Source organism: Pavona decussata, unplaced genomic scaffold (genome assembly GCF_977016875.1).
Source record: "Pavona decussata unplaced genomic scaffold, jaPavDecu1.1 SCAFFOLD_98, whole genome shotgun sequence".
NCBI lineage: Eukaryota > Metazoa > Cnidaria > Anthozoa > Scleractinia > Agariciidae > Pavona > Pavona decussata.
Window position 1 is genome coordinate 1,903,447 of NW_028145514.1, and position 24,054 is coordinate 1,927,500.

At 38.6% G+C, this 24,054-nt stretch overlaps 1 protein-coding gene across 3 annotated transcripts in view; it reads right to left on the reverse strand.

Annotated features, from left to right (window-relative positions):
• Positions 1-10,510: 10,510 nt before the first annotated feature.
• LOC146472606 (uncharacterized) overlaps positions 10,511-24,054 on the reverse strand; it is a 37,315-nt gene continuing 23,771 nt past the window's right edge. For 2 of the 3 annotated variants that reach the window (XM_085119355.1, XM_085119359.1), the window contains 10 exons: positions 19,957-20,073; positions 19,786-19,877; positions 17,614-17,987; positions 17,026-17,148; positions 16,713-16,835; positions 16,394-16,516; positions 13,952-14,101; positions 12,067-12,701; positions 11,316-11,645; positions 10,511-10,660 (listed from right to left, as the gene is read on the reverse strand). In XM_085119355.1, the coding sequence (XP_084975481.1) occupies positions 12,175-12,701; positions 13,952-14,101; positions 16,394-16,516; positions 16,713-16,835; positions 17,026-17,148; positions 17,614-17,987; positions 19,786-19,877; positions 19,957-20,073 (1,629 nt within the window). In that variant the 3' untranslated portion in view covers positions 10,511-10,660; positions 11,316-11,645; positions 12,067-12,174. The remainder of the gene's footprint in view (positions 10,661-11,315; positions 11,646-12,066; positions 12,702-13,951; positions 14,102-16,393; positions 16,517-16,712; positions 16,836-17,025; positions 17,149-17,613; positions 17,988-19,785; positions 19,878-19,956; positions 20,074-24,054) is intronic. The other variant, XM_085119358.1, reaches the window with a different exon arrangement.

Below are 24,054 nucleotides of genomic sequence, written 5' to 3' on the forward strand. Positions count from 1 at the left end.
AATTCTGGAAAACTCAGACCTAGAAAACTCAGACCCCCCAATTCTGGAAAACTCAGACCTAGAAAACTCAGACCCCCTTCAAACAACAAAACTCGGAAAAAGAAATAAACGTGGTTGGAAAATGGAATTCATTTTTTTATACTGTACGCTATACAGTGTCTGCCTTTTATTATTGCAAGATAACGGGAAAGATAACAACACTCCGTTCCTGTCGTCTCTGACACGAAATTGGCTTTTTATTCGAAGAGAGAATAGAGCAAAATCCAAATCATGATACCCCTAAATATCTCAAGGACTAAAATTGTGTCAGTTTGGTGCTAACAAAAAAATCGATGTTAAGTGTTTGTAATCGACATATTGTGTTAAAAAATCATTTTACACTGTCATGTCGGCTGTGGCTTGAGCGGCGTTGTGTGACGGTCACGCGACATGAACAGCACATGACATTTTGGCGCGGTTTGGTGGTTTCATGTTTCTGTTTTTGCTTTATTCTCTCTTCACGTTTATTTATTTTTCTGAGTTTTGAAGGGGGTCTGAGTTTTCCAGAATTGGGGGGTCTGAGTTTTCTAGGTCTGAGTTTTCCAGAATTGGGAGGTCTGAGTTTTCTAGGTCTGAGTTTTCCAGAATTGGGGGGTCTGAGTTTTCTTGTCAAGTGACGCGATTGTCACTGTAGACAATTTGACACGAGCCGTGATTCTTTTAAATATAAAATATTTTATTATTTTAGAAATTTACAAATGCCAATCAGTCGATTCATTCTCATAAAGAGCAAATTCGTGTCATGAGACGAAACAGGAAACATTGTTGTTATCTTTCCCTTTATCTTGCATTAAATAATAAAAGGCAGACACTGTACAAATATAGCGTATAATATTTCACCGTAATGAAAATGTATTCCAATTTCCAACCTCTCTTTCTTCTGAGATTTCTAGTTTGAAGGGGGTCTGAGTTTTCTAGGTCTGAGTTTTCCAGAATTGGGGGGTCTGAGTTTTCTAGGTCTGAGGTCTGAGGTCTGAGTTTTCTAGGTCTGAGTTTTCTAGACACCCCTTTGCCATCCTTTGGTACCACCTTGTAAACGTCATTTCCGCCGCTCCCATGTATTGCAACATCCTCCATCATATAATATTGTAATTTCATTTATATAATTTAGTAACATCTAAACCTGAAGAAGGCTGGTTTGGCCAGCCGAAATATTGTTTTAAAATATATTACGTTGTGTCAGCTTTGCAGTAGTCTTTGGACTTCTCATCGTTTATTTTTCAAGTTTGGCTGATTAGATCTCCTGTGAGATCCAACGTACAAGCAAGCAGGATCTTCGTTCACGGCTTTTGCAGTTTTTAAAATTTTCGTTCCCTAGCAACCGATTGTAACATGCATACATTTATCGTTTCTTCGGGGATAACCCCCCCCCCCCCCCCACCCCCATCCCCTTGTGTAGATTATTTGGATAACTCGTCTGCTTGACTGTAGGGATACGTTTCTGGCTACCTGACACACATGAAAGGTGCGTGGGATATCCTTAAACAGTGAGGGCTCCAAACAACTGAACTATATTGTCCTCCGTCAGAACGTGCTTGGTGAAATCCAACAGCCATTACAGTCGGGGGTTCGTCAAACAAACGTGGTTAAACCCAGGCCCGTAGCAAGGCTAAAACAACTGGAGGGGCCGAGCAAAAAATGGTTAAACAAACTACTCTCCCCCCCCCCCCCCCCCGGCCGGTCACTCAAAAAACAGACCAATTCGGCAGTTTGAAATACAACGAGAGCATCAAAAAAGCAGTAGATTTAGTAAGCAAAACAATAACTTTGCACCTGCATCGCACTTTTTGGTACAGTCCTTTGCCATTTCTTTTACACAGACTACCACAAGAAATTTCCTAATTTCACGTTTGAAGGAGGACATAAACAAACGACGACAGATTTTTCTTTCACATTTTAAATTTGGAATCGGGCAGTAAGAATCCGACTGCAGGATAATTTGTTTTAGCCTGTGAACAGGCTCCCATTTCTCTGGCTCTTGAGAGGACATACTTGTGTGGCTTTTAGCAACGCGTGAACACTAAATTGTTATGAACTAAGGGCATTTATATTGCTATCAATGAGCGGATGTCAGTTTATTTCAACAGCTTTCACTGCTTGAAATTGGTTGATTTCGATCCATTTTGGTTCTTATTTCCGATTCACAAGGTACCGTAGGAGTGCGTTTGTTGTTGTTGTATATAAAAACAAACTGTTAGCGAAGGAAACTGACAGGTATTGTCGTAAACAAATTATTGAAGGTTGTGAAAAGGCACTTTCAGCATCAGAGTTCTAGACTGATTGATCAGTGCACATTTTTTTTGTTTTAATTATATATTTTTTAGCACATTGTTTTTTAACTTCCAAAAATTTTGGGGGGGGCTCAAGCCCCCCCTGCCCCTCCCCCTGCTACGGGCCTGAAACCGTACCTCATTTTGCGGGATGCCAAACAGTACACCATCGAAACAGTGTCACAGACTAAGAAATACCAGCTTGTCTACAATAAACGAGTGATCGATCCCACCACATTTCTGACTTGCCCGTATGGCTATGTTGGATATACCCCTAAGATACACCCCTAAGTCACGCGCTATGACGTAGACGGATGCCTGAATTTGGGCCCATCCGAAATCGGCTACCACGTGCATTTGGTAGACCACTCGACTCGCGTTGGTGTTCTACTGTTTGCTGTGCTACACCGTGCTGACGAGAGCCAACCAGCTCGAAACAGCTGTTCATGGTTGCCGCACTCTGTTGATTCTCGCTTTGGTCTCTATCATGTCGCTGTCGTGTTAAGTTTTCTACGCAGTCCGATCAGCCTTGCAGAAATTTGAGTCATTTATATTTTTGGCTGATTAGATCTTTTACAGATCTTGCGTATACTTGCAGCATTTTCGTAGTGTGGTTCCTTGCTTATTGTTTACCTCTAAGATGCTGAGGTGGCAGAACTATTATGTGAATTTTAAGGGACAATATATTCACTAGCCAGTTCTTTCTTTAAATTTCGTCCCGTGGTTGTCTCCGGAATTTCTTGTAAATAGTTTTTAATTGGGCGCCACTCTCTGGCTGGCAGGGAGAAGCTTGTCACTGAAATACTATTTTACATAAGTCGGTCGCTGGTCAGCTAGGCCCAGTTCAGACGCCGAACTTTTCGAACTTAATTCAAATTAAGGTCGGTCCGAATCACGAAAATTCCGCCTTTTGATTCAGAGGCCGAATTTTATTAGCCGAACTTAATTTACTTGAAGCAAAACCAATCGAAATGTCACCTTTTTTTTTTTTCTTTTTTGAAATACGTTAAAATAATTTATGCATTAGGTTCGGCTCATGAAAAGTTCGGCGTCTGAATCAAAGCCGTTCCAAAGCCGAAATTCCCGGCTGAGCCAGGCGGGAAGAACGGCTGAGCCGTTCCAAATTGACACAGCCGTTCTCAATTGATTCAGACGCCGAACTTTTCATGTACTTAATTCGAGGTACTAGGTTCGGCTCATGAAAAGTTCGGCGTCTGAACCGGGCCTTTACACATCACCCAGTGTAATGTTTTGATTTTTTTGTGTAACTCTGGCGCGGGTCAGTAGGACCTCGCACACTTCCTGTCATGTAATTCTCCTTTTTCTTCTTGCTCCTTTTTCTCTCTATTAAGAAAGTATTGACTCGGCCTATTTGCTTGCCAGCAACATCTCTCAACGTACACGCTTTCTTGGCGCTCTTGGACATCAAGAAAATGTTCGACAATTCCTCCGGTATTTCTTCCAACGAGGGCAACTCACATTGTAAGTTAAAAAGGATCCCTGTTTCCAAAGGTTAAGTAGCTATTTTCTCTCGGTGGAAATCCATAATGCGGGCTTGTACTCGGAATTGGACGTTCGAACAGAAATACACAAGGAGATTTTACTATCTTCTTGATTGGTTAGGGACATATATCCCTAATTACCGGCACGGAACCCGCTGGTGCAACAAGTGCGCCACGATCGCGGATCCTTTTTTCTCGGACGAGTAGGACTACATTACTCCTGTAGAGGTACTTACAAATACAATGTTTCTTTTGTTTATATTTTATTTCAAAATTACTCAAAGAATACGTGAAATATTTATGTTAAATGGATTCAAGACGACTGAAAAATGATACCCAAGGACACATACATTTTCTTCCAGGGAAAGAAAAATAAAGGAATAAAAAGGCTTTTTGTTTTCTGAGATACCCCCCCCCCCCCCCTCTTCCCCCGCCAATAAAAGGAAAAAAACCTACAAAGTCGGAGACCTACCTATAAATAAGGTAACCTCCTAAAACCTTTTAAGGGTCTGATCAATACAAAAAACATTGTTTTGATAATTAAAGAAAAGTGTGCGTATTTTCGCCATTTAGCATTCAAGACAACAAAACATACAAGACTTAGTTATCTGTTCTTTTTATTTCAGAGGCAAACTAGCATCCATCTCTTACACAAACAACAAGGTGAAGACAGTTAGCCGTGTTTGTAACAATGGAAGACAGTAAAGTCAAGCACTATGAGAAAAATGTTATTTTCCTTGCATGAAACTTCTTGGAGACTGCTACATCAAATGATTCAACAGATCTGCTTGAGAAAACCCTACAAAACAAGGACATAATATCAGGTTTGCTAGATTCTAAGAATCTGAACATTCAAAGGGTTTATTATAAGCTGTGTTGGTTTTTGTGGATGTTTTTAGTCAATAGTCAATTACTGAAAGGCAACTTAGTGGGCAGAAATAACTTACCGGTATTTTAATAAACAAAGTGGTCCAAATAAAACTTCCCCCTGCATATACTTCCAGGACATAAATTTCATTTCTGATTATCACTGTGAGTTATAAACTGCTTGGGGTGTATATAACGATGTAAATTGGACATTTATAACAAGGGGTGTTCATTTCAGTTTATTTAACACCTTAAAGGAATTGCAGTGAAAAAGTACAAATACAAATGAATACACTCTACTTTGCAGACCTTAACTTTGACTAGCTAGTCAGTAAGTGCCAGGCTGCTACAATTATTATTGTATGTTCCAGAATTATGAAAGCAAACCAAAATGGAGCTGACCAGAGCTCTTGGGGACATCAATGTATCTGCAGAGTTAGTAGCAAGCATCCCCAAAGAACAAACACTGCCAAGATGCTTCCTCTTATATCTCAAAGTTAAATAAATATTAACTTTGAGAAACACAGTGACACTCAACATTTGAAAATTTCGTAAATTTTAATTTTTTTAAAGCAACTGTGTGCTTTTAAGTTTTAATTTTCAGCATATTTGTTTTACTAAAGTCAATGGTCACAGCGATGGGCGATGGTCACAGCCTTTTTCACATTTGTAATCTCGTTAATGTTAGGAATTTTTCCACGTATGGTCTTCGCTCAAATTCTGAACTTTTATTAGTACCACCATCCACGAAAACGAAGAAGACACTCGGTGACAGGGCTTTTACTGCTGCTGCACCATCACTGTGGAATAAACTGCCGAGCGCAATAAGGGACGAGGATAATCTCACACATTTTAAGTCCCAATTGAAGACATTTTTGTTTAGAGTTGCTTACAATACGATGTAAGGACTGTAAGAATTGTAAATAACTATTTTTAATTAATCATTTTTTATTTTTATTTTTTATTTTTTATTTTTTATTTTTTACATATACAATTTGTTAGGCGCATTTGATCATATACACATGCTAATTTGCGCCATACAAATATTAATTATTATTATTATTATTAAAGCTTGTGTAAGAAAAGTTATTTCAACGACAACCAGTACAGTTTGGATATAATTTCTATTTAATACAGTATTAGGTCTATTAGTCTACAAATTACGCAAGAACAACTGCGCAAAGTTGAGGGTTTCTTTTTCTTAACAAAAATGAATAGAAAATAGAACAGACAATCAATACTTAACACAGAGATAAACACAAAGGTGTCCATGAAAGAAGTGGTTTATATAAATGGAAATTTTCACGTCGTACGGCAGCGTGCTGAAAAATTCATTTCAGCAAATAAACGCCGACACGAAAAGATGCGTTCGTTTCAATTTAAAATTCTTTAAATTTAAAATTAAAGGACTAATACTCACCTCCAGTGGCACTTTGTTTATCTCTCATTTCGCCGACGATGCAGCACAAAACATAATTTCTCTCAGGAAGGGAAGTACAGTTGCTGAACACAATAAAAAAAAAGCCCCCTCGCTACCAATGTTGGTGCTACCTATGTGTTTCAAAATTCTCGTAATTCATATCATTTCTCGTCCAGCAAACTATTTCGTCAACTTATAAGAATCCTAATTATTGTTTACGACGGAGAAGGAGAATACATTAACATTCTGTCCAAAATACATTTTCTCCCGTCTTATGTTTGCCGTGACGCCACAAATTCATGCCTCGTTAAAATTCAGGGGCACCCAACAACCAGATCGTCGTAAATACGTCAGAAGTGCCTAAAATGGATTTCTGTACGCTTTAGAAGCCTGTTTGGTTAATTTGGAGCTGCCCTAAAAAATATTTATCTGTTCGGATATCTTAAGGGAACTTCGGTCGTGCCGAAAGTTTGAGGGGGCTTTTTTGTCTCATCCGAATGTTTTAGCTATCCTGATGGGTCTTGCCGAAAGTTCGGGAACACGTAGTAGCCACTATCTAAAAACAAAACACATAGTTTCATTAGAAAATTTTAGGGAACGTTTTTCACTGTACCTATGACTACTAAAATTAAGCGAAAATCTTAGGGAATAAAAATGCTCATCCGAATATTATAGGCGTATAGCCTGTTCATCCAAAAACGTTAGTGGATAAAATTACACGCTATGTCAGACCTAAATAATGTAAATTCCTGACGATACCTCAATTCCTCACCGAAAATTTTAGCAGCTTTTAGAATAGTTATTTACGACGGACGAAAATCTTAGCGGACAAAAACACCATCCCAAAATTATGTGAATTATAAAACGTAAGTACATCATTTCCGAAAATTCTATGGAAACTTGATCGGGTTTTCAAAAGAATTTTTAGGGGACTTCCTCAGCCTTCTATCCGAACAGATATTTTACCGAAATATTCCGATGGGTGCCCCTGAAAATTCCAGCGGCATCAGCTAAGCACTTGTAACATTCTATAGCGAGCTTTGTTGCCTGTGCAACGACTTTCTTCGTGTTTCTGCTTAGTGTATTGATTATGCAGCGGTCGATCAGTTGGAATCCAGTGAACAAAACTCTATGCAAAGATCATTTTGGGGTGTAAGTAAAACGCGGGGTTGGGGTCGGGGTCGGGGTCATTTTTTTTCTTTTTTTTTTTTTTTTACTTTTTATTTTTACTTTTTTTCTTTCTTTTTTTTTTTTTTTTTTTCAACATCACAGGTCATTTGTGAGTCAAATAAGGATTAAAGCCAATATAAAAAAGTTAAGTCTCTAAAGCTTATTAGCTTAGGAAAGGTCATCGGTGACAACACTCGATGCAGTTCCGTATTCTGGCGGACATTGGTTCCGTGAATTGACTACCTTTTATTCTTCTAAGAAACGAAATGAGGCAAAAAAAATACAAGGTACGAGACAATATATTTCCTTGAACTAACAAATTCTTGAACTAGAATGTGCATGAACGTACTATGAACACCCCAGCCGCCTTCCATGATCGTGCTCCATACATTTGTCTGTAAAGCGAACCAGCTGTGAACTGCTACTAAAAATAGTTCGCGGGAAAAAAATACAGGAAAATGTATGGAAAGTTCAAAACGCGACTGGTCACTTTCTGGCACAGTTACATCCCTCCAATATTTTTCTTAAAATCCTTTTCCTAATGCCAAAAGTTTCCAATTCATGAATATTTCAGCAGCAATGTTTTATGAAAATTATTTGACATCGGATTCCCATACAAACACTGTTATTTTAAGCCTGTTTGCCTACTCGTCAAAATGGCGTCGAAAACCGTGATAAGGCCTATTTACATGTCAGTTTTAATGTCGGCAATGAGATTTCAGAGTTCTCGTAGAAATTTCCTTAGTTTATTGACGGTATAGAGCTATGAATTTTTCTTTACATTAAAGCCCAAGTATTTCAAGAATAACAATTTCTCTCAAGTATTTTAAATCTTTTTTTTTTTGTCAGTTAATGCGTCTTTTTCGGAAAGATTTCCAGAGAAATGTTCTATATTCCATTCAAATGCCGAGCTTTACAAAGGAATTCGAACGCATGTTTATTTCATTCTCGGAAATAATAGTCACGCGTGACATGGATTGACTGTAACAAACGAGCACGATCATGGAAGATGGCGGGGGTGTTCATAGTAAGTTCATGCACATTCTAGTTCAAGAATTTGTTAGTTCAAGGAAATATATTGTCTCGTACCTTGTATCTTTTGCCTCATTTCGTTTCTTAGAAGAATAAAAGGTAGTCAATTCACGGAACCAATGTCCGCCAGAATACGGAACTGCATCGAGTGTTGTCACCGATGACCTATCCTAAGCTAATAAGCTTTAGAGACTCCGTTTTTAGTTAACTCCAAACACACCATAAAGGACTCGTGCGACAGGAGAAGTAAAACACACACAAAAGCTTATTACCCACTTCCTTAATTTATTGTAACTAATAAAATGATTTACAAGAGACTTACACGTTTCTCTTCTCTTAAAGTAAACCACTGCGGAACTGTACTTGTAAGCTATTATTATATGTGAGGATTTTTCAAACCTTCACACGCGCAAACCTTCCGTATATACCCATCACCTCAAAAAAAAAAATACAAAATCAAGATTGATTTTAAATTGAGTGTCGATAGTGACCTTATCTCGCTCTTTCATTGGCTACAAATATTTGGCGTCACTTTCTTAACATTTAGAAGCAAAAGCAAACAGCAATCCGTGATGCTTTGATATCTGATTGTTTTGATGAATCCTCTGCGTCTGTTGTGGGTGCCACAGCGATAACTTTGGTCTTGGTTTGACGACACTAAATTGAAAATCAATCTATCCAGTAACGTAAAACAGCAGGGGATATTTGTAATCTCTAGCGTGGCAGCAGACCTTACATTAACGTTCATTATAGCCTGAAAAACACGACTGTCCAGGGCCGTACCTAGGATTTTTTGTCTGTGGGGGCAAACTGCGCACACCCGTCACAGGGGTCTACCGTATGCAGACAGGGTTTCTAGTTGGACCTTAATGTTGTTTTCACTCCTACGTATACACAGAAAGTTGCCTCTACGACGTTTAGAGAAAAAAAAACACACCGATACTTTTAGTTTTAAATTGTCATGACGCACTATCTACAACGATTACTAGAGAACCAAAAATCCAAATAGCCGTGCCAAGAAATACAACTCCTTGTGACAAACACTAGCCGGGCCCGGCATTGCAACAATTACAGAATGAAGCTCATTGCATGATACAAGCAGTGATTAATTTCTGTCCTAATATTGCCAAATCTCAACAAGAAAGGCAGTTAAAACTATCAAGCACTAAAAACAGCCAAGCCAAACCCAGCTGAAATGTCCTATGTGGCATAAAAACACCGTCGTTGAACACACAGAATAAGAGGTCATATTCAAAACGAAGAGAATTCAAAAGAGGAAACTCAAAAATCATTAGGCGCAAATGACCTGTCGGATGATGAACATATGATGGTTAAATCCAAACCCGCTACGAATACTTGCGAGCAGCGCAGGCTTTTAAAACCAATTTATCTCGGAAAAAAAATACATGTATAAGCTAGATTTAAAAAGGCTAAAACACGCGCCAGAAAGTGGCGTATGCTTGTCAGTCTTTATTTACGCACCAAATTCTAAACCATAGGCAGCCCAAACTGAAAAAAAATCATTATTTTCATAAGAAAACCGGTACCTCAAAAGATTTTCCACAATAATTATTTGGAATTCACATTGAAGGAATATTTTTTCAGTCAATTAGTCGATTTTCTTGTGATCAGTGTGATGTTAGAAACCGAATTGAGTTTTCCTGGCGGGGGCAGCTGCCCCCTCTGCCCCCGCGCTATGTACGGCCCTGCTGTCCTCTTTGCCGGTGAGTTATAACAAATCTGGCAAGTTCCCTTGAGACTTTGTGTTAGTTCATATGTATGGATTTTTCACAGTCATTCCCAAATGCCTCACCAAGTCAAAGAAAGAGGCGAGGGGTGCATAGAGCTGACTAACACAGCAAATCCAGGCTATTTCAGTAAAATAATTCAGTTCTTTTTGCTCTTATCCCTTGTTTAACTAACTTTCGTCCTATCAATATCTGCAGCTGAATTGAACAGTTTTCTTTGGTTGATTATTAAATATTAAACAAAATGGAATGTTAGCTGAGACTCCTCCAATTTTAGTTCAATGTTTTATCCCTGAAATGTTTCCCTTAATTCTAAATAAAAGTGGAGTAGATTAAACCAATTTATAACCTCTTTAAAGGCTGGATGTTAGAAGCTAAGGGATGTCAAGCTGTTGTTGTTGATTTTTAAAAGAATCTCACCAGATGAAAGTTCTTGAACAGTTTCATCTTTTTTGCCAATAAATTCCTTCGAAATCGAGAAAGGGATCTAAACACAAATATCAACATTTAATGAATAACTAGAAAGAAAAAGTTGAAGATAATGGTCAAATTCCATGGGTGCAGCACAAGATTTTTAAATCTTGATTTTAAATCATTTAAAAATGCTTTCGACTTAAGGTGTTTGAACACAGTTTTCGCCAGTTTCAGTTAGTAGCGCGCGCTAGGGTTGTGGTACGCAAATACGGCGGTCGATAAAGTGATCCCTCAATTTCACATGAAATTGATAATAAAGTTAAGTTTTGTTCCTAAATAACTAACTTTCTCGTTTCTGAACTCTTTCTTTTCTTTCCGAGCAAAAAAGTCACTCACGAAGACCTTTTGCATGCTTCTCATCTTTGCCGTGAAACCCAATTAAAGCCACGCATGCACATTTGACCAAAAATTTGTGACTGGTTGTTTTCGTGGAAATGAACTGTTTTCTAAGGAACCGCTCATTAGAATTTCGTGACATTTGGCATGAAAATAGTTCCCTAAAAGTGTAACTCGCCTGCAAAAGAAACCTAAATCTAACAGAGGGTATCTTCACAAAACATTAAAATGCAAAATCAATATTTACAGGAGATCTCTCTGTTAAAATTACATGAAAGTAGTGCAACTGTGTCAGAGTTTTGTGAGTTTTGGATACAGAAAATGGAAAAAAATCTGATGGGTGCATTTTCTAAAAAATAAAGAAAACCTCCTATTTATGGACGTTCAATAGTTCGCTGCGTTGCCATGGAAACGGTAATAAGCTCAAAAAGACGCACAGAAAACTGTATTCGACCACCTTAAGTGGCAATGTGGAGTGAATTAAAAACCGCTTGTATACGCTTATCTGCGGCTTGATAAACAACTATGTGAGGCGAGTCAAATCTCGTCATTGCAGTCTGAATAACGAACAAATAATAGATTGATTTGAGGTAACTCGATAAACTAGACTAAAGTTTTCTTATATGCAGGCCATTGAATAACCAGCCAAAGGTAAGAAATAAAACAGAAAAAAGCAAAGCTGACTAATCGCTAAGACAAGAACCGGAGGAACTGTCGCTGTCACTTACATACATTTCCTTAGAACTGAGATTACCGATAACGAGATCTGTGATGCTAAACTTAAGGACTGTGCCTACTATTGTTACTGCGCATACGTTCTGCGCATCTGGGGATACTCGGGTTTCCTATGGGTGGTGCCTACTATTACAGGGATATTTTTGCACGCTTTTGTATTGTATATTGTATTGTATTGTATTGTATGTGGAGAAAGCAAAACTTAGCAAGTGATTTTGGTATCCAAAAAGAAAATTGGGGGTAACCATGCATTTTTCAGAGTAATAAAGCATCAATTTGGAAAAAAAGCGCCATACATTGCTTTGTATTTTGCTCCTTTTTAGAATAATTGTTGCTTGGTTATCTCTAAAAAATGCGTGGTTACCCCCAATTTTCTTTTTGGATTTCAATAGCCCTTGCTAAGATCTCCTTTTCCCGCATAGTCATAAACTGTGCAAAAATACTTCGGTATTAGTAGGCACCGTCCTTAAAACACAAGGTTCCCTTAAACTGTTTGTACTGATTGCTTTGATAAACCCTTATTTTACAAATAAAGATGGAAAACAGGACCCAAGCCATGCTTACTCTTTTGTGCTAAGTTTCTAGCGAACGAAAACTTTCCAAAAATCACCAGAGGAAACTCCGGCGAGGTAATCATCGCATTCAAATCTACCACCTGGCTGAAGCAGCCAGTGATACGTACTTTTAACAAAAGCAGGGTGATCGTATAATCTGTTTTGATCCACCTCATGCCCCCATTTTCCGCGAAAGTACGAGCGTTTCTCATATCCCCACTTTTTGCAACTCCTTGCTAACTTTGAATTGTCATTACTCATTATGACGAACGAACCACACGAGGCAGGCATAACATCCGATTGGCCGCTGAAATATTGCACCACAGCGTCACCTTTGCTGTTTTTGGCGGTGGTGATGTGGAACGTACGTCCTCCTCGCTTCTTGCAGTGGAACCTCAGTTGAGTGAAGGGCAGGTATTTTCTCAGCTCTTTCATGGCGCTTTTTGTGAGTAACATCTGTTTGTTGCTTATTCCGCGGTATGAAGTCTTAACTGGCAGCTGAGAGGGACGGGTTGAGCTCTGCAGCACAATGTTGGATACCAGAAGCCAGCCTCCTGAAATTAACACGGGTCTAGTGGTGAGCAGATCAGTGAAATGTCCAATAAAGCCGCAAATCCTGAAGCATATACACCAACATATGTTTTTCATATTGCAAAGCACACCGTAGACGTCATTAGGTTTTTTGGTCAGTATGTTCTCATCAGTTTGCTTACGCGCTATATTACTCAATTTAAGAAAATCTTAAGAACTTGGTTCAAATCACTACACAGCCAAAGCGGCTGTTTGGTGACTTCACTTAGAGTGAAATACCCCCCCCCCCCCCCCACCCTCCCCGCGCAGCTGACCGCCATATAACGCCATTATTATAAGATTTGAAAAATGCAGTTTGCTTGTATCGTCTTCCATCCTTCTGATTCAAATAGAGCTTTTATATTTCTTAACGGAAATGAAAATAAATTAGCCCAGAGTACAAAACAAACTGCAAAGACAATTTAGATGTCTGGTGTAACAAGTTAGATTGCTGTGTGAAGAAGTGAAGAAGCTCAGTGGACAAATATCAATTGAATATTAAATTAAGATCGCTTGTTCTGGACTACCGTAAAATCCACTTATAAACTCCCTCGGTTATAGGCCCAACTATATGTGAACAAAAATGTTATTCCGGTTATAAGACCCCCCTTCCTCCCCCCGGTTATAATCCCTCCTTCCCCTCTTCCACTTAGAGGCCCATCTTTATATAAACACCCCTTGAGTACGAAACAATGATTTTTTTTACTATCTTGTGAAATACCGTTAAAGAAAGCGTTTAATGTTTGAAGCAGAGGTGTAGTGTCACCTTGCGATGGGTGACTCAGACGATGGCATTGGCAATAATGAACAAGACTATTTTGAATTTGTAAGCCTAACTTAACCTTGTGAAGAAGAACAGGGATCGAAGTCTGATCTTGTTTTGTTATGTTACGGTTGCAGTGAAAGTTAGAGCTTCAAATTCGCTCTTGTAGTGAAATAATGTCCGTTTTGTCATCAGCTTGTTTCGCACGGTTTTTTTTATTATTCCGCCTATAAGCCCCCCCCCCCCCCCCCTTCCCCTCCCCCGGATATAAGCCCACCCAAAACGAAATTGCAAAATCCCAGAGCTTATAACCGGTATTTTATGGTATTTGACTCTATTTTTAAACTACAGCCTGTGCACCCTGTGTAAATTAGTCTCACGTTTCAAACATTTTTTTCAGAGCCCAAGCAAAAGACGTTCATCAGTTATATGTAGGAGTATGGGCGAGGTGGCAGAGATTTCAAACCTCACCTCCGTCATTTGTCATATCGCAGTAAACTTTCAGAGGTTTTTTACTCTGTCCAGGATCGATCCAGTACTCTCCATCTCCCTTGGAGGAGCCAAAGTCCCGTATGTCCTTGCACGATTGAGCAGGATCATTGGAATTCCAACCCCGTGTTGCTAAGGTAGAAAAATCTCTTTTAGTTTTTACTAAATATTTAAGTGCAATAATAAACGCAACAAGATCACATACAAACCAATAAAGATGTAGTGAAACAAACGCAATATCACAATCGAAAGGATACAGTTATCTCCAAAACTGGGGCCTTGGCCGATGAGTTTCAGTCGATTTTAGACAACAATGCAAGCTTGTGTTTAGCATCAGTTTAACCTTTGTCGAGCTGACAGGCACTCGAGTTGAAACGTTGTTCGCTTTGCTGCCAATTTTGTTTGTTTCTATGTTTCTATGTATGTTTCTGTTTAAATACTATGCACGAACTGCGACGAATGATTGCGACTATACACAAAATATTCATGAGAAGATTTCTTCACGTTCGTAATCGTTTATTCAATACATTCTGTTATTGCAGGTTTGACTGAAATCTTGAGGTATAGTAACGAGAGATTCGGCTAATGAAAGAAGGAGTAGGTATTATACTAGTGCATAAGAAATCTCCCCAGCAGGAAAACCTTATGATGGATAGAAAGACATCACAAACATATAAATCCTTCGGTTACTAAAACAATGATAAACATATAAACAAAGGTTCTTGAATGAATTTACCCGAATATCGCAGGACTATTCAAACCCAGATCCCCCAAAACAATTTTTTTCTTCGTCTTCTTCTTCTTTTTCAGTGATTTCTTCAACCTATGTTTTTCGTTATGATTATTATTTTTTGAGACGAACTTGAGCAAGGAAATAGGGAATGAACAAGAACTCTCTTTATGACCATGATATTGATGGTTTGCATGTGACGTCATAGCGGTCATGTTGGTGTACCGGAACAATAAGATGTTTCTCCTCTGGGAATAAACTTCCATTTTTATACAAACTATGTGAACAAATTTTGTTTTGTTTTGTACACCAACATGGCGGTAATGCAAACCACCAATAGGGACGCAGAAATAATAACAACAGACGATGACCCTCAACGAAAAGGGGGCACGTTTGTGATAGAGGCAATAAAACACGGGTTTGCACAAATGACTTCTAACCGTTGTAACGTACAGATCACTTAGAAATGTGTATCATTCAAACTTTAGGTTTGAACAGGATTCTCTGAAAACATTTCCAAGGAAATCTCAATTCCGCAGGCTGATTTCTAATTCTTTTGTAGGTAGTGACTGTTTTACAGCAAAGCAATCACGTGTGATGCGTGTTGCCAGGCTTTGACTGATCTCTTTATGTTGAGTTTCTCTGGCTCAGTTAAGTACCTAGGTGAAACTAGTACTTTTCCTTATGATAAAACGTATGAAGTGTTGGGGCTATCCTCCGATTGTGTTTATTTATTCCAGTCCCCAACATGGTTCGGGCTCGTTTTGATCAATACATTCTCGTTTAGGTTTTACTGCGTTCGTCGGTAACCCAGGATGGGAAATTGAAGTGAAGTGTTCTTCAAGTATTTTTTGCGTCCGATCAGTGACAAAGTTATTGCGTTCCAAGTCCTGTGTTGAAGTGTTTGTCCCCTGGACATGAAGTAAAAACGAAAGACCGTGTTTATTGCAAGAAGTCGCTTTTTATCAATATACGCGGGGATTACTGCCTTATTTGGTCTCAACGAGAATATTGCATGTGGTAAGGTAAGGTTTTTTAGGTTTTCCGGGTACTGATTTCACTATACTGTTTGTGTCAATCATTTGAAGTGTCCTTTTTGGAATTTGCTGAGTTTTTTAGAAAGGTGGGTTGAACTTTAGGTAAATTTTTGATCACAGAAATTTTATCCGTTCATGTGATCTCTAAATGGAGACCTTAAAATAAAAATTGCAACTGCAACACCACCATGTAATTTTTTTTACACAAGGTAACAAAATGAGGCCCTTCTTAATATGATAGAATGAGATGTTGTTGTCTTAAACAGGACCACATTTTTACTTGGCAAAGCCGCCCTTCTTTGTAAAAGCTTTGGTCGAGTAATCCAGCCCTCGGGGGTAAATGAATATGTGTTGTAATGTACGCATTATTTTTGTCACGTGCCAGCTGGCAATACATTTTAAATAGCCAATACAGAAACTCAACAAAGCTGGAGTGACATAAAATAGAAATTAGCTGTCTAAGAAAAAAAGCTTTCCGTCGCATTCTAGCTATATCTATCTAAACGTTCTCAGTCAATGAGGAAAAAAGATAAAAACAAATTTTGGGCAAAAAAATCCACTTAACTTGTGCAATAATAACACATTAGTAAGTAATATTTGCTGGCCATTTTTGTAACCATAAAATGAAAAGAAAACTGTAACTTGTGTGATAATTACCAGAGCACCTTCTCCCATTTCCAGAATATCCACGCTTGCAGGTGCAATTGTAAGATCCCTGGGTGTTTTTACAGATAGCATTTGCATCACACTTATGTGTTTTATTTGCGCACTCGTCTATATCTGAAAACATAAAAGAAAACTGAATTAGATTTTGGTTTGTACAATTATTAAGACTAATTCACAGCCATTCATATGATCAACTCTTTACCTAATATATAATGATTACATTTATACCTATCACTGTGTGAAAAAAAGACGTTAAACAAAAATGAAAAGCTGGTTACGGCATAACAAGAAGAACCTAACTGACAGTTACCAGTGCATCTTTTTCCATCTCCCAAGTATCCAGACTTGCAGGAACAGTTGTAAGACCCCTGGGTGTTATTACATACAGTGTTGACAGGACATTTGTGCGTTTTCTTCGCACACTCGTCTATATCTAAAAACGTGAAAAAGTGAATTAAATTACCCTTTATAAACTTGTTTTTCTAAATGGGCTATTTCATAGGCATTAATTTGAACTAAAAGAGACTAAAAAATTCGTTGTATAGCTATTTATGATATCAATATAATAAAGTAAGATCAAGTAAAAACAAAACAATTAAGTAAAAAAAAAAATTAATAAGTACCAAAGCACTTCTTGCCATCTCCAGAATATCCAGCTTTGCAGGTACAAATGTATGATCCGACTTTATTTTGACATGCTGCATTTACGTCACATCTGTGGTGGTTGGTTCTACACTCGTCCACTTCTGGAAAGAGACGATGAGTGATGCACTATCAATTTGTGCTATGATTGGACGTTTTATTGTTTATAGGAATTGATGAGGACAATGACACTACAAGTGAGTTTGTGTGCATTCGGAGGTGTAGAATCCGACATATACTCTTTGAAAATCGTTGAAAATCCAGAATGTTACTTTATGATAATAGTTGACAATAGTGAATGCCCTCACGGTGTTGTTAAATAGCTTTTATTAAAATAATGTTTAAATAATGATATGATAGATCATTTTAGACATTCGTGATCTAGTTGACATCTTGATAGTGCGGTTGGGGATGGATAAATGATTTCGTAGACAGCCCTCCCAAATTATTTCAAAAAATAATAGTTGCAAAACTACTGGCAATAGTCATGAAATATGTAGCCATTACGGTTTATTGTCGTGTAGAATTTATTACTAGCTCTAACGGAAAATATAGCTGTTATATTTTACCTTTAAAGCAAGTAAAGTTATAACATTTATCACACGGCATATCATTCCATGTGTATCCATTTTTAGCTCCAAGAGTGTGCACACAATCTTCATTTTTCTTGTTATTTGGCTGTTGTGGAGCCCAGAACCTAAACCTGCTTATTTCTTTGTTTGCCCACACAAATGATCCTTCTACACTTCGGTCACTCAGTCCAATCCATGAGCGTGCTCCGTTATGGCGGTGCTGAATATAAACGTTTTCTTCTTGGTTGTGGACAGTCACCAGACTTGAGTTCATCGCTGAACAGTTCAACACTGCAGTCAACCATGGCGTGCACTGAAGGCTTGTTAAATAGCAAAATCCATTGAAGTAACCCCATCCAGCCGGGCATATGTCTGGGAGTGTTGAATGAAATAGAAAAAAAAAATAGTGAGGCCGTGGACACAAACGAAAGAAGTAATAGTATTCAGTAAAAACAGACAGTTCCAACTCTCAAAGAAAATGAAAGATTGTGATTCTATTTCGTTTTTTTTTTTTTTTTTGTTATCACATCAAGGTAAACCAGATAACGTATTTTAACGATGCAGATGGCATTCAATCAGCTTCATGCAAATCATTTAGTGACCTTAAAGTAAGAAATAAAGTCAGGGATAAAAAATGATGGATTGATTAAGTCTTTAATGCTACTATATTTTTCTTATACTTACCCAGTGATTTAATTTTGCATTTAACGTCTTAATTACAGCCATAAGAAACTGCCTTTTAACTCTCATGGAGTACAAGTAAAAGATCTCAAGTGTTCTAATATTCCAAGTTACTAGGTACCAGGACACATTTTGTATTGATCATTTTGACAGTATTTAGGTTCAGGCATGGTTTCAAACCAACGGTTCTTACATAATGTTAGGGACATTACTGCATCTTCAAACTTCTTCAAACATCTTCAAAATTAAAACTTCTTTCTTATAAAGATTTTTTTTAGTTATTTATTTGTTTATCATCTTTATCGGATACATCGAAATAGGTACAGGAACAAAGCAGAAATACAAGGAACAAAATGACTGGTCCAAAGGGTATTGCACAAGACGAGACAACCAGACCCATGCGAGATACAACCCCTTAAACATCATTAAAACATATAGGATATGTTAAGAAATCTTTAGTTAATCATGGTGGCAATATCATAGGCGGAATCCAACAACTTGGGATAAGTGGCGCACAAAAAACGTTTAAAAATTTCTAGGCTGGCAAATGTTAAGGGGAGGCTACGTTACACATAGTATTCCAGAAAAGCCTGAAAAGTGGAAGTTCGGCAGCGAGCTGGTTTCAGAATTAGAGACGGATTCAACGAGTGAGACCGTCCATGAGAAACGAAGATGACAAATGAAAGATCCCTCATCTCTCTGGCCGTGTGTTAAAGGTAAAAGTCCTAAAGCCTGGAGCCTATCCTTATAAGACATCTCTCCGATTTTGGATCTTAGCATCCAGCAAGTAGCTCGTCGCTGGGCTCTCTCTTGGATGATTTTCAGTTCACACCTCCGTCGCGTAACCCAGCTGCGACTTGAGTAGAGACAGGTATAACAACGGCCTGATAAAACGTGTGTAAGCGCCGCGGATGAAAGATTATATAGAGGAAGTTATTCTCACAGTTATATACGTAACCAGACTGTTGTTAAAAAACCTGAAAAAATTCAGGCTTGAACGGGATTTGAACCGATGACCTCTGCGATGCCGGTGCAGTACGCTACCAACTTTCTTAGTTCATAATCGATCATAATAAACTCGTGAAAAACAAAATGAATATGAATATACATGAAACATTTATAGGGGCTGCGGACGAAAGATTTTTATTTTTCCGCAAAAGTCTGGTTGCGTAGATAACTGCGAGAATCTTTTCTTCTATACAAGGTCAACAGATGATCAGTGTTCAAATTCTTTTAATGGACGTTTTTTGCAGCCGTTAATAAGCGACCATTTTTAACCTGAACGAAGACTGTGTAAGACTGACTACACTAACTGAGCGAAGACTATAACACTGTACTGTAGAATATTTTCATGGATCAGTTTGATAGGTAATTTACTTTAGTTTTATCTTTTCCTTGACTTTAAAAACAAAGGCTTTTTACAAGAGAAATAAAATTTCAGTTTCCATCTGACCTTGCAGCTATGTCATGTAAGTCGTGAGCTTCTTATCTGACAGAACCGTGTACGATATCGACAGTGGGTCGTATTTTGCTTCATATAATTCTTTGACACAAACACGAAAGCCTGTTTCATTGATATACTGTGGAGTACAACGAATGGAAGAATTAATACAAACTAACTGGGGTTTAGTAGTCAAGATAAACTTTTAATTACCCTACCTCTACCCAGGCAGTGATGCTGTTGTGAATTGGATGTTTGTTTCCCTTTTTTGTCGCATGATTAGCGGAAACGAAGACATGTGGCTTTACTTTGTAGACCTTGCCAAATGTAGCATCCTGCAAAAGAAAAGGCAAACTAATATCAATCTTAATCCATTCCAAACTCAGAACACTAGTATTAGTCACGTATCATATTTTCCACCACTCTGTGAGTATATAATAGCCACAATGAGTATAACTTGAAAGCTTATTTAAATTCAGCCTTAAGGAGGCTCGAGGCAGTTTTTTTGGACGTGGGGTGGAAGTTTTGAAATTACAACCTCGCATAGAAGATCAATTTCGATCTCCTTCATACTACATCATGATTTCAACATAAGATCAAATTTTACTTTTTCGTCGGTTTCCAAGCAACAACTGTTACCATAGCAACGGTAGCGCATAGCCTCTCATTTTAAACATTGTCGATTATCTCGAAGTCTAGTCAGACACTTTATGACGAAACTTAAGGGATTTTAACTACTTACCCTAGACAACCTGCAGGCGAAATTAGAAAAAAATCTGTAGGAGCGTTTTCAAGTAAATAATGAAGCAATTTTTACAGGGTGAAATTGTTTATTTCCGCATTTTTCACCAATATCTCATGCAAAATAAAATTTCACACTTTCTCTTTTCTGTTGAAAGGTCTTCCATCATAGCAAAACATTCTAAATGTATATTGAGCTTCATGGGTGGCTCTGATTTTAAGATATTTATGTTTGAAAACAGTTAAAATAAAGCGCAGATCGGTGAGAAAGTTCCTACTTTGCATAAATCGAGATATCTAAAGAATTCCTTAACAGTTTTGTTTGTTAAATTGCAAGCAGTTAGAATAATAATTCGTTTTTATGTTGGTGCAAGTTTTAGGGTCAAGAACCGTACTCGGTGTGAGATAAGAAGCCTGAAAGTTTCAGTCGCTATTCGCTTTCTTCGAACGAGAGTTTTATTTTCTTTGTCCAGGTCAATTTCACTGCTATTCACGTGCTTTGAATATTTATGATTACGTGAAGTAGTGCAAAGCGTGACATTTACATAAATATATGCACAAATTGTAACAGTCATTCGAACAGATTACAGAAATCGAGATATCAGGAGAGATAATATCTAATAGGAGAGGTAAAATATTCGTGTCTTTCAAAGTGACCACATGGAGGTCAAGGAGGAGCCTCAAAGAGATGAAATTGGGAGGGAAACATTTGCCCCAATGGAAAAAATAAGAAGCAGGAAACGGAAGAGAAAATTCCAGACCAACCAGAAGACATGTGCTATGAGGCTGGCTAAGGTGCGAAAAAGAAGCGACGCTCAAACTGAAGGAAATGCTGATCCAGTAGGAGTACCGATAATTAATGACCAGCGAATAACCCGTTCGTCTTGATTTTAAGAAGGTAGAGAGTCTTTTTCAGCCCTGCACTGTTAACCTTGGTCTACTGACCGAAGCACTGCAAAGATGCCAGGCTTGCAAACAAGGACCCTTAGCCCTCACAGATGTCAATTGTGAAGTGGAATTTGACGGATCATGCCCAATTATTAGCATACCTTGCAAAAAGTGTTCTAAAATTAACCTTATTCGGCCAAATAATGTTCACCGGATCGGGAAGCGGGGTCCACCAGTACATGATACAAACACCAGGGCAGCCCTTGGAGCACTTGACGCAGGTATTGGTCACACCCATTACGCATCATTATTATCCACAATGGGATTACATGTCCTCAGTGAAAAAACCTTCAAAAAACGGGAACGAGAAGCGGGAAATGCGGTGGAGAGTGTTGCAAAGACTGAACCTGCCGTAGATACGCCCAAGACGAAAAGGAGCTCACAAAGCAAGACAACAGAGAGGCAGTTGAGAGTGAGGAAGTTGATATCGCAGTTTCATATGATATGTCGTGGCGCAAGAGGGGCAAGTCCTTTGACTCATCATCGGGAATGGGCTCCGTCATTGGTTTAAATACCAAGAAAGTAATTTCGTATGGCGTAAGAAACCAGGATTGCCGCACCTGTAAGAATGCCGAAAGCTGCCAAAAATCCCCTAAAGCGCACGACTGCAGAAGAAACCACACAGGTTCTTCAAAGTCTATGGAATCGAGTGTAGCAGTTCAACTATTTAACGAGGCGCCGCTACAAGGAATGCGCTTCTCTACCTACGTGGGCGATGAGGACAGCACCACTGAGAGCCGATTGAAAGCTTTAGTAGAGTATGAAATTGAGAAGTGAACTGATGTCAATCATGCAAAGCGCACTTTAGGTTCGCGTTTATATAGCCTGAAAGGAACAGTGAAAGGGTTGAATTCCACTGTTATTACATATATCCAGAAATGTTTTGGATACGCTATAAAGCAGCACGCAAACGACCCGACTGGAATGAGGAATAGCCGCCAACTGATAGCTCCTCACGCCTTCGGAGACCATAGTGGATGTCAAGGACCTAAGTGGTGTAAATTCAATGACGATCCGGAAAATTTTAAGCACTCCGATCTACCTGGCGGGCGCAACCTACAAGGAGAAGACCTGAGATCTGCAATTGAAGACGCAATCAGGCCGTTTCTTCGAGATGACGTCATCTCCAAACTTATTCATGTTGGATCTACCCAAGGTAATGAAAGTCTGAACGGTGTGATTGGATCAAAAACTCCGAAAATCCGGCATTACGGAGGCTCGGAAAGTGTAGACTACAGAACCGCTGCTGGAGTTGCGCAATTTAATGATGGATCCTGTTATATAACAGATGTATGCCAGGAGTTAAATCTGGTCAGCTCTTCGGTCACAGCGAACCATGTTGACAAAGCCCGAAAATCAACTCGCACTTTTAAGAAGAGACGAAATCAGCTAAAGAAGACAAAACATCAGAAACCTTCATCACAAGAAAGACGTGAAGGAGTAACATACCAATCTGGGGTGGGACTGACATCAGGTCAAGACACGGTTGAGGTCACCAAGGATACACTCACTCTTCTGAACGAAACAATCACAAAAGAACAGTTTAAGAGTTATGTAGGTAAACTTGCGGTTGGTTTACACGGAATTGACATTCCATCCGATCGGGACAGGTTGTCTGAGGCGAGCCAGTCAGGAGACGTATCTTTTTTTATTATTGACCTGGAAACAACTGGACTTGAAAGATCAGCAGAAATAATTCAATTGTCGTGTAAATCTCTGCAGTATCAGTCATCCTTTAACACATACCTACTTCCGGAAACTAGAAATATTAAAGAAGCAGCAAGTAAAGTACACGGAATTTCAGTCCAGTACAAAGATGACCAGAAGGTTTTGCAAAAGGAAGGAAAAACGTTGCCCGCTGTGGAACAACAAAGTGGCTTAAAAGGCTTTATTGACTATCTTTACGGTATAGAGCAGGTCAGTGGTAGACGCGTCGCTCTGGTTGCTCACAACGGTTTTAGCTTTGATTTTCCTGTCTTGTTCAAGTCCTTAGAAAGGTACGGTTTGATGGAAACATTTGGTGAAATAAAGCTCTTGTTTGTAGATTCCTTGAAAATCATTGCTGAGGAAGTGAAAAAAGCTCAAGGAGTGTTATCTTCATGTTCGTCAAAGTCTCTTGGTGTGGTATATGAACACCTGTTTGAAGAGAAGTTTGAGGCTCATGATGCAGCAGAGGACACAGAAGCATTGTCCCGCATTCTTATGAAAATCGGAATGGACAAAAGCAAGGCAGACTCCCATGGTATTACTTTGCTGTGCATGACAAGACGAATACAACGATCTGAAAGAATTCCTGTTATGAAAACAACTTTTGACAGACTTCCGATAACAGATTCAATGAAGAAAAAAATGGCGGAAGCAGGACTAGAATATCAAGACTTAAGGAAATTGAAAGAGAGCGGAGGGGAGAGAGCAGTCCTTGCAATCCTTTCACTGCCAAAGAAATTTTGCGCAATCAATGACAACAAATCTAAGCCAAGAGTTACTAAGAACAGAAGAGTTTTAACAACTGTGTTGGTTCACTTGTAAACAATTAATGTTACCTTTGAAATATTTCAACAAGAAATTAACGAGGCACTTGTAGTAGTTAACTATCAGTGCAAAATAAAATTAATTTTAATCTGTAA